The following is a 10975-nucleotide window of genomic DNA, read 5'->3' on the forward strand; positions in this document are numbered from 1 at the left end:
TTTCAAATGAGTCAAAACCAGACCCCGCTGCTGAGCACCGAGTGTTCCTACAGCTCAGGGCGGCTGTCTGGAGTCACCCACCCATCAGCCAATCAGGAAATAGAATGTTGTCGGGTGACGTCTGAGGCTGCGTCTGAAATTCCATACTTCCACCCTAATGAGTTTTCAAAAACAGTATTTGTGATTTTTTAGTGCGTCCGAAACATTAGTATGTAGACAATAGTATGCGCTATCCATACTCACTCCATAGAAATGTTTTAGTGTGGATTGATGGACAACACTAGCTAAGCAGAAACTTCCCACAATGCAATGCAGCTGTGTTTGGTTGCTAAGTGCTGCGCAGATACGTGTATGTCATAAGTATAATATTAAGTATAATAAGATTATTATATAATATTAATATTATAATATTGGTATATAATAATATTATATAATGTCATCTTGTTTGGGCCAGGATAAACGGGAAAGAGCGGAGCAGTGCTGCTGCTGCTGCTGTGACAGGAGTTGTTACCATGGTAACGACTCCCCCTCCCAACGGCAGGAAGTGACATGTGCGCTCTTAATAGTACGTCCAAATTAATGCATAGTACTGATATTTACTCAAAAGTGTGCCGAACTTCAGTATACTTTTTAGTATATACTTTTTAGTATGGCATTTTGGAAGCACCGTATGTTTCAGCTTCAAGCGTTCCACGAACGTGTAGCCGAGGTAACCGAGACACACACACACACGCACAAACACACACACACACACACACACACACACACACACACACACACACACACACACACACACACACACACACACACACACACACACACACACACACACACACACACACACGTACGCACACACACACAAACACACACACACACACACACACACACGATTTTGTTATTGTTATTACACATCATTAAGACTGATAGTTGATATAGCTTGAATATTGTGACAACTACAGTGTTTTACTTACAATAAATACAAATATTGGATATAGTCCAGTTGGTCCCTCTGAGGAAGCATGGCCCTGGGACCTCGGGGGGCAGGCCGTCCTGCGCGTTTGCTCCCCCAAGCAGACTTCAAAACTGGAGAACCCTGAAACTGGCCCAGGCTACATTTTCCATGACATGTTGGACGCACATCTACTTGGGGGATGCCAACATGACCCAGATCAAACCAGATCAAAACAAATATTCCCAGAAGTGAAAAGTACTATCGGTGAGAATTCATCAGCTGTCTGGGTCATTTATTAACATAGAGGAAATGAATACAGGTCAAAAACAAAGTCATAATGTCGCGAGAATAAAGTTGTAATATTACGATAATAAAGTCATAATATTATGAGAATAAAGTTGTAATATTGCGAGAATAAAGTCGTAATTTATGAAAATTATGAAAAAGTTCGGTCTTCTCCAGAACCCTGAAACTGGTATTATCGGTGAGAATTCAGCAGCTGTCCGGTCATTTATTAACGTTGAGGAAATAAATACAGGTCAAAAACAGCAGGCTGCTTTCGAATCACTTCAGCAGAACTCTGACAATGAAGGTGAGTTTCTGACTTCTAGCCTCTCGGTCTACCAGCGGTACTTTTCTGTGGTGAAACAACCATCAACCTGAAATCAGGATGTGTACCGCAGGTTTTTGAAGTCGTAGTAATTAAACTTTAATCAAAAACCCGTCTCTTGATCCAGACATTCAAGCAAATTATAGACCAATTTCTTATGTGTATCTAAAATCCTGGAAAAGGTCGTTGCAGCCGCCAGTCATGTGACCATTTGTATAGAAATGATCTGTTTGAAGTTTTACAGTCAGGGTTAAGATAGATAGATAGATCTTTATTGTCATTATAACTATGTACAACGAAATTAAAAGGGCTCTCCAGTCAGCACATCAAATAAAAAAATAAAATAACTGAAAAATAATCCAATAAAATGTAATATAAAATATAAACAAATAAAATATATATATCTGTAGACACATTCACCTTTCCACACACATCAACAAACTGATCCCACAAGAACCTTCATCAGCATGCAATCATCTTTGTTATTGTTATTGCACTTTAGCTCCTGTTTTTGTTAAGGGTGGTTATTGCTGTTGGATAAAAGCTGTGTTTGAGTCTGTTTTTCCTCGTTTTCATGAGTGTATCTCCTCCCAGATGGCAGCAGTTCAAACAGTGAGTGACCGGGGTGTGAAGTGTCTTTTATCATATTTTGGGCCTTTTTCTGGCAACGGGAGTGGTGGAGGTGTTCCAGTGTAGAGAGAGGGCAGCCGATGATCTTCTGGGCGGTGGTGATGACTCTCTGGAGTGCTTTCCTCTGAGCTGCTGTACAGCTGCTGTACCAGATGCAGATACAGTACGTTAGAATACTCTCGATGGAGGCTCGGTAGAAGGACACCAGCAGCCTCTGTGTGATGTTCTCCCTCCTGAGGATCCTGAGGAAGTACAGTCTCTGCTAGGCCTTTTTCAGCAGCTCAGAGGTGTTCACACTCCAGGTCAGGTTCTCCTCGATATGGAATCCCAGGTACCGGAAGTTGGCTACCCTCTCTTCACAATCCCCGCTGATGATGAGCGGAGGAATCTCTGTCTTTTTCCTCCTATAGTCAATTAACAGCTGTTTGGTCTTGGAGCTGTTCAGGAGGAGGTTATTGTCTCTGCACCACGACGACAGCCGTACTACCTCGTCTCTGTATGCAGACTCAACACCGAGATGAGCCCCACCACTGTAGTGTCGTCAGCAAACTTCACTATAGTGTTGTTATGATGGACAGGGGTGCAGTCATGCGTGTAGAGAGAGTAGAGCAGGGGAATGCAGGATGCATCATAGACAGAAACGGTACTGCAACATGATCCACTGAGTGGTGCCCCCCTCCCCCCCACCTTCTTTTCTCTTCTGTGCACGTCTGCAGGCCAGAGCTTCAGGAGCTGCATGCTGACCTGCAGCCCCCCCCTCTGATCATCCCATTACTTGCTTCCATCTGTCTGTGTGGATGTCTGCTAGATACCTGCTGACATCTGACAATCATTTCTTCCCTCCTAAAGGGGAGTTTTTACCTGCAGTTGCTAATTAAATAATTGGTCGAGGGGTCTTGCTCTGGTCTCTGGAATCATCCTGGAGACAACTTGTAGTAGATGCTGTATAAATGAAACTCAATTGAATTTCTGATGTTACACCATCAGAAATGTTCACATTCGCCCTGAAAAAATATAAAATCTGCTCCTGTTCTGCAGCTGCTGTCGGCCCTCCTCCCTCTCCTGGTTTCCATGGTGACCAGTTGCCATGGGCTCACCTTCCCGCTGGACTGCAGCGACATCTACATCAGTGATGACACCCAACTCAGTGGAGTGTACAACATCTACCCCATCGAGGCCACGTCTGCCGTCCAGGTCCATCTACACCACTTATGAGCACCTTTTACATTATTATCTGGGGGGTTCACAAGTGGTCCCAAAGGTTCCTCTCCTTTTGAAGTCTGTTTTTCTTCGTACTGCTAGCTAAATTGAGAGTTCTGCTGCTGTTCAGTCTGATGCTAGCAGGTCTAGGTCAAAGCAGCCTGCAGTTCAACTGGCCCCACCAGCAGCTGTAGCATACCCCTTTTCAACCAAACCGGTTCCAGGGCTGGTTCTGGTTCTGGGCCAGTGCTGAGTTTGGAACCGGACTTTCTGTTTCTACTGACAAAGAACTGACTCCGGGCCAGAAGAACCAGTTCCAAGGTATCACCAACTCTTTGCTGGGCTAGAGGAAAGAACTGCGGAGGGGGCAGAGTTATTAAGACCAACGGCAATAGCAAGGCTGGGAGACAGAGACATTTTCTAATAAGAATTCATCTGGATGCAGCAAAGCATCATGGGTCTGAGGAGGAGACAACCTATCTTTTATAGATGTGGTCCACGGACGTGCTACGTGGACCACGTCCTATTAGAGCAAATACCTTGTTGTTTCTTCAACTTTCACACAAACGCAGCGAAGTAACTGACGTTTGCAGCCACGTAATGATTTGGCTCCCGTTAGCAACCGAGTTGTGGAAAAACAAAACCGTTCTCAGCTGGTTCCTAGTTGAAAGAGTTGTGAACCGGAAACCAGCCGTGGAACCGGTTTGATAGAAAACAGCCTGTAGTGGTCAAGTTAGTCAACCTGGAAGGGTTCTGAAGCCACTAAACCTTTCCAGACCCTTCCCAGCCAAGTACTGAATACAGTGCTAAGTAGCTGAACTGATTCCTTAAGATTCCTCTGGCATGGATGTGGAATCTACCTATGGAAACCAAAACAGTTTATTTAGTACCAAATGAAGAAAAATCTTTGCAAACCCGCCCACTTGAGGCAGCAGCTCATCCTAAACCAGGAGAGGACATTCCAGTCTTTCCTGACCAAAGACTTAGATTCGGAGGCGCTTTACGCTCAGCTGGGACCCGATCAAGAGAGACCTGAAGATCTGATGTCAACAGGACCACATCATCTGCAGGGACTGAATCCTTCGACCAGACCAGACCGACTCTGCCTCCTGGCTGACCCTACAAGTTCTGTCCATCACAGTTATAAACAGAGTCAATGACAAACAACAACCTGGAACAAGTCTGACCTAGTGACATTGACCCGACCCACCTCCGTTAGCACAGGGAGCTCATAGCAACAGACCAACTATCCCAGCCGTCTCCCACCCAGAGCCCTCGGTGGAATTGAGAAGGTCTTCCAAGTATTCCATCCCATGACGTTCCCAGTTGAGGTCAGCAGCCCCCCCCCCCCGACACCCCCACTACACACAGGGCACCTGAGTTACCTGACCGTTTACCAAATCTCCCAAAGATCAAAGAGCTTTCAAAGGTCTGAAGCAGAATAGCTAAACCCCAGGTAGATTGTTAAACATGTGATTGTGCACAGGTGTACTGCGACATGGACTCGCTCGGAGGAGGATGGACGGTGAGTGTCACACCTGTCAGGTTCAGATCTGTTCAGGTCTCCGCCGTCCAGCTGTTTAAGCACCTTCATGTTCCTCCAGGTGTTCCAGAGAAGGATGGACGGCACGGTGAACTTCTACCGAGGCTGGGACCAGTACAAGATGGGCTTCGGGACGGTTGGTGGAGAGTACTGGCTCGGTGAGACCTGAACCCAAACCAACGAAGCTCACATGGATCCTGAACATGGATCTAGAATGTCTGACGGTGGCGTCCTGCCTGTTTCTGTGGTATTTTCAGGTCTGGAGATTGTTTACCACCTCAATCTGCAGAAGAAGTATGAGTTGCTGGTTGACATGGAGGACTTTGAAGGGAACCAGGCCTATGCTCGTTACTCCTCCTTCTCCATTGGCCCAGAGTCTGATGGATACACACTGCATGTGTCTGGATTCACTGATGGAGGGGCAGGTTAGTGTTAGATCAGAAATGTCCATCTCCATGCACAACCATGGCCTTTTAGGAATCACCTCCAACCCAACATCTATGTTGAAAGTCCTTGTTGCTGGTCTACAAGGCGGTTTCAGTGTCCACACCTGCAATATGAAGGTTTTAACGAGATTTCCTCACACAAGAGCCCCTTTTACAATGACGAACACCTGCGGAAAAACCCTCCTCCGAGGGTCTTAACCGCAGGTCAGGTCTGATGTAAACAGGACTAGGGATGCCCCGATACCGATACTGGTATCGGTATCGGGGCCGATACTGCTCTCATATACTCATACTCCCAAAAAGTCTCTGATACCACACACCGATACTTCATTGGGGGAGATGTTGAGCTGCCCCGTGGCGAGTGTTCAGCCTGATGGCGGAGCAGCCGCCGAGCCGCCGCTGCTCAGCCAGCTGTTCCGTCTTTCAGTTTGTCCTATCTTCCTTAATTATACAAACTGGATGGTTGAGTATTACCCTTACTCACATGGAACTTTATTAAACACTCACAGTACACGTAACTCACAATACAACGTGGTCTCATCGCGGGTGCATCGGCTGCGCATGTGCGGTGCTTCACCTGAAGCTGTCCGTGTGAAACAACATAGACAATCCCATTGTTGCATTAATCTCAGCCGGGCTCTCCCCAAATACAGGCAGCAAATTACATGCCCAACTCGGGGTGTGAACACTCTCGATCACTGCTACTGTACCATTCACCAGGCTTACCACTCTGTCCCCCGTGCCGCACTGGGCAACAGTGAGCACCATCTCATCCACCTGATCCCGCAGAGATTAAAGCTCTCCAAACCTGTTGTGCGGCGTTTCAGAGTGTGGTACAATGAGGCATGTGAGAGTTTCCGCGCCTGGCTGGAGAGGGCAGGCTGTGACCAGGACTTTGTCCAGTGGGCGGGGCCTGAGGCTGGGAACAATCTGTGACATCATTCATCAGCCTCAGCGAGGAGATATGCGTCAAGGCTGATTTATGGTTCCGACACACCAACGCAGAGCCTACGGCGTAGGTGAGCGTCGCCGCGTACGCTACGGCGTAGGCTCTGCGTTGTTTTAACGCAGAACCATAAATTAGGCTTACGTCCGCACGTAAAGGTTTCACGCGCGCGTAAAACTCATTATATATAAAAAAAAAAATCTGAGTCCCTTTAAGGGCTCTGTAGAGTGGCCCGGCACTCATTTGTTCTGTCCTCAGTCACTCTCCAGCGGTGGGTGACTAGGAGGTTCCCGGCACGGCGTGTCCACCACGGCTGCAGCAGCAGCACCAGAGTCCTGACTGACGCTGTGCTTCAAACACAGAGGGACACGATCAGCGCTATTATATTATAAGTCTTATATGTGATGACATTAAGAGTATGGCATGAATCTGGCTTCATTTCCCCACCTCACCGCCTGCGTCGCCAGTTCCCCGTATCTTAAGACTGTTCGTACGGGAGGGTCAGGGTTGGCGTAGGGATACGCACATTTTTCGTTTAGTGTTTTCTTTTTAAATCCCAACCTTTGCGCAGAAGGTGGCTTGCGCATCTTTTAAGCCCTGTTTTGTGCGCAAGCAAGCTTTATACATGAGGCCCCTGGACCTTAACACCCGCACGACAGTGGAGATGGTGGTGGACTTCAGGAGGAACGCAGCCCCTCCCCTTCCCATCGTGCTGGGAAACACACAGGTTGACTCTGTGGAATCTTTCGCTTTCTGGGAATCAACATCATCAGGGACATGAAGTGGGAACTGAACTCCACGGCCCTCCTGAAAAAGGCCCAGAAAAGACCATTCTTCCTCCGTCAGCTGAGGAAGTTCAGACTGCCAGGGACCATGATGGCCCAGTTTTACACAACCATCATTGAATCCATTCTCACCCCCTCCATCATCACCTGGTTCCCCGCTACAGCCGCAAGGGATCTCTACAAGCTCCAGCGAGTGACATGCTATGTGGAGAGAGTGATTGGCTGCCCCTTGCCCTCCCTGAAGTCCCTGTACGACTCCAGGGCATTGAGAAGGGCTGGGAAGATCATGGCCAATCCCTATCACCCTGGCCATGGCCTCTTTACTGTCCTCCCCTCTGGTAGGAGGCTACCTAAGGCTGTCAAAGCCCGCCACAGACTCAGGTGAGTCTGCTGCGATGAGACTAAAGTGCTGAAGAAAGGCCTGATGGCTGAGTTTTGTTTAAGATTGAATTTCTGTTGCAAATAAAACCTGTCTTCCAATTCATTGCATTTGTAATTGCATTTTTAGCCTAGTTATTTTTGTGGTATCGGATCGGTACTCGGTATCGCCAAGTAGACAAATTAAAATACTCGTACTCGGTGTGAAAAAATGGTATCGGGGCATCCCTAAACAGGACTAACGCGGGGCGGCGGGTCATGGTAGGGGTTTGTTGATCATGTAACCAGGGTACAGCCCACCAGGGGAGTGTGTTTTAGTACCAACAGCAACAGAGGGTCACAGATGAGTAACCGGGGAGATGATGAGGTCAGCAGGTTACTCAGCCTCGCAGCCGAGGACGCCATTAACCGCCGTATGTCCGGAACCACAAAGGGTGATGGTCCATTCAGGGCTCTCAAGTCTCACACATTTCAACAAGTTCACACGCTCACACAGCCCTTCTCACGCTGGAGAATTATTACCTTCAACGCACAGAAATCCAGCAGCCGAGTCAAAGGCAGACCCTGAACTTATTGGCCAATCCGAAGATAGTTCTGTAGATGACCCCCCTCTTACAGACGCGCCATCAGGACAGACGGTACCATCCCGCTTTGGATGGAGCAGCTCTCTTATCATTAGTAATCCAGAAACCTGCCAGTCCAGGGTTGAGACCGGTACCCAGAGTGGTAGTCTTCCACACTGCTCTGTAGCCTCCTACCTGCCCCCCGAAAACCTCCAACTGTGGCTCCAGACACCGGTCCGAGGTTTGCTGGGACCAGAACAGACACCGGTCCGAGGTCTAAGGGGATTATTATTATATCATTAATATTTGTATCATTATCATTAATAGTAGTATTATTATTATTAATATTATTAGTAGTAGTAGTAGTAGTAGTATTAGTAGTAGTATTATTACTATTATTAGTAGTATTATTACTATTATTAGTAGTATTATTACTATTATTATTATTATTATTATTAGTAGTAGTAGTAGTAGTAGTAGTATCATTATCATTATTATTAATAATATTATTATTATTATTATGAGTACTAGTAGTAGTATTAGTATTATTATTAGTAGTAGTACTAGTATTAGTACAATATTATTATTATTAGTAATAGTAATAGTAGTAGAAGTAGTATTGTCATTATCATTATTAATAATAGCAGTAGGAGTAAATAGCATTGGTAGTAGTAGTAGTAGTAGTAGTACTAGTATTAGTATTATCATTATTTCTTGTGTCTGCAGGAGACTCTCTGGAATATCACAATGGAAACAAGTTCTCCACATTCGACAAAGACCAGGATGTCTGGAGTGACAACTGTGCCAGAGACCACCTGGGGGGGTTCTGGTATTACGCCTGTCACCATGCAAACCCTAACGGGCTTTACCGCTGGGGGGTCAACTCCCATGTGTACGCCGACGGAGTGGAGTGGCACAGCTGGAAGGGCTGGTACTACTCCCTGAAGACCATCAGCATGAAGATCCGTCCGGTTCAGTAGACCTGCAGGACAGAGCTGATCTCTCCTTTCTCTCATCTGCCGTGTAATGCCATGATCTTTGAATGTAAAACACGGAGCACAGGCTTACGTGAATATTTCCAACTTAAATTCCGATGATTCACTTTGACAATAAACCAGAATTAAGCAGCTGAGGTGGTTTTTTCAGGTCTGGATTGTCTCCTCTGAGATTCGCTGCCTGGACTCAGATCCAAATCTGGTTTAAAAAGTGCAGAATAAACATTCCTAAAATATAAGGAAAATAACACTCAACCATTTCCAGCTCCAGGTACCTTTATATGGTAAAGGTAGGAGGATGAAGGTGGACAATCACTGACGGTCATTTCGAACCCTCCAGTCGTTAAACATATTTACATACAGAGTAAAAGACGTGTCTGACAGCAGCAGGAGAGGCGGAGCCAAAGTGATGACAGCTGACACGTAGACACACCCAGCTGTCAATCAAACCCACCCCTCATTATCCATGAAACGGCGTTTTAAATTCATTTGAAATCATCTAACGTGACCAGGTACATGAACAGTCGTCATGGATGTGAACTCTAGAGACTAAAACTGGTTTTGTTCCAGACCGTTAACGTTTATTTCTGCTGGTATCTATATTTATAAATAACGCCAGCCTCTGTCCTTGCTCACAGATGTTTATTTCTACCCACCTCGGGGTTTATACGAGGCTAAAGTAGATTTTTTTAAAGCACATTTCATTTAAATTAGGGTTGTCCCGATCAGTATTTTTTAGCTCCCGATCCGATCCCGATCACTTGAGTTTGAGTATCTGCCGATCCCGATTTTTCCCGATCCGATCACTTTTTCTGGCTCCTGATAAAATTTCGATACTGTTTCTCGATCAGATACATTTTGGCAATAAATTACCGTTAAGTAAAAAAAAAAGTTTCCTTTATTGTCCGTTCTCTCCAACATGGACATATATTTATTTTCACTGACTGCATCATTGGATCAAAACAAAGCTTATCAGCACTGGTGCCACAAAATGTATAAATATATGAAATTGTAAACTAAAACAAAAAGTGCAGAATAGTGCAATAAAAGAGGTAGTTTACCTACTAGGTTAAAAAGGTTGAATGACATCCAGTCAAACTCACAAAAATAAGAAAATTAAAATACATTTTAGCTTAACCTTAGTGCAGAGTTCTGGATTATACACCTCTACAAACATTTTTTAAAAGGACTTCGTCATAAATTAGTAGTCCAACATACTTACTGACAAAATAAAAAAATACTTTATAACCTGTGAATAACTAAATGCCCATTCCTTATATTTTGCAGATCAGCCCTGCACAATTTTACAGTTCTCAGGAAAAATACTAGAACCCAAGACGAATGTGAAAACGTTCTAATTTTGATTCTTATTGAACATAGAACTTTACATTTACATTTGTATCATAACAATTCTGTCTCTCTTGTCGGACATCCCTCCTCGTCTTTCAGCTCACGCCAGCGAGTGAACGCCGGGCCAATGTTTATTCTTGTCCGGGCATTTTTTTTTTTTTTTTTTTTTTTTTTGGTCCGGGCATTTAGCTTGTTACTCTCCCGCTTTCTTTTTTCGCCTCCTCCGACAAAACTTTTATTTTCTTCGTTTTTTTCGCTGCTTCGGCCATGACACCAGCTTCTGCTGAGCTCTGCGCTCCACGCCCCGCCCAGCTTTGTATCGACTACGAATCGGGAAGGAGGGGGAAGTGACGTATGCCGTAAAGCAGTCAAAGCCGTAAAAATGTGTAGTTTTTTAGTGTGGAAGGGTTCCAGTGAAGGTGATACAGACCCCTCAGACCATGACAGAGGTGTCATTAAACCTGTTGTAAGTTGATGTACCATCACAATGACTCTGGAAATATTATATTAAGGTGGAAAAGTTACATAGTGCTGCTTTAAGCAAATAACAACTTGGAATATAATCATTTATTGTCTT

The 10975-nt window shown here is 45.3% G+C and overlaps 1 protein-coding gene across 1 annotated transcript; it reads left to right on the top strand.

The window, feature by feature from the left end:
• The first annotated feature begins 1538 nt into the window (after positions 1 to 1538).
• LOC133419765 (microfibril-associated glycoprotein 4-like) lies at positions 1539 to 9198 on the top strand. Its single transcript, XM_061709179.1, has 6 exons — positions 1539 to 1544; positions 3231 to 3386; positions 4879 to 4917; positions 4997 to 5093; positions 5193 to 5360; positions 8780 to 9198. The coding sequence occupies exons 1-6, from the start codon at positions 1539 to 1541 to the stop codon at positions 9031 to 9033; spliced, it is 720 nt and encodes a 239-aa protein (XP_061565163.1). The 3' UTR covers positions 9034 to 9198.
• The last annotated feature ends 1777 nt before the right edge of the window (positions 9199 to 10975 follow it).

Source organism: Cololabis saira, chromosome 19, assembly GCF_033807715.1.
Source record: "Cololabis saira isolate AMF1-May2022 chromosome 19, fColSai1.1, whole genome shotgun sequence".
Lineage (NCBI taxonomy): Eukaryota > Metazoa > Chordata > Actinopteri > Beloniformes > Belonidae > Cololabis > Cololabis saira.

Bases quoted from the DNA above. Each gene is read 5' to 3' on its own strand.
- LOC133419765 (XM_061709179.1), top strand. The intron at 3,387-4,878 runs GTCCATCTACAC...GATTGTGCACAG, and splicing joins AGGCCACGTCTGCCGTCCAG to GTGTACTGCGACATGGACTC. The intron at 4,918-4,996 runs GTGAGTGTCACA...ATGTTCCTCCAG, and splicing joins CGCTCGGAGGAGGATGGACG to GTGTTCCAGAGAAGGATGGA.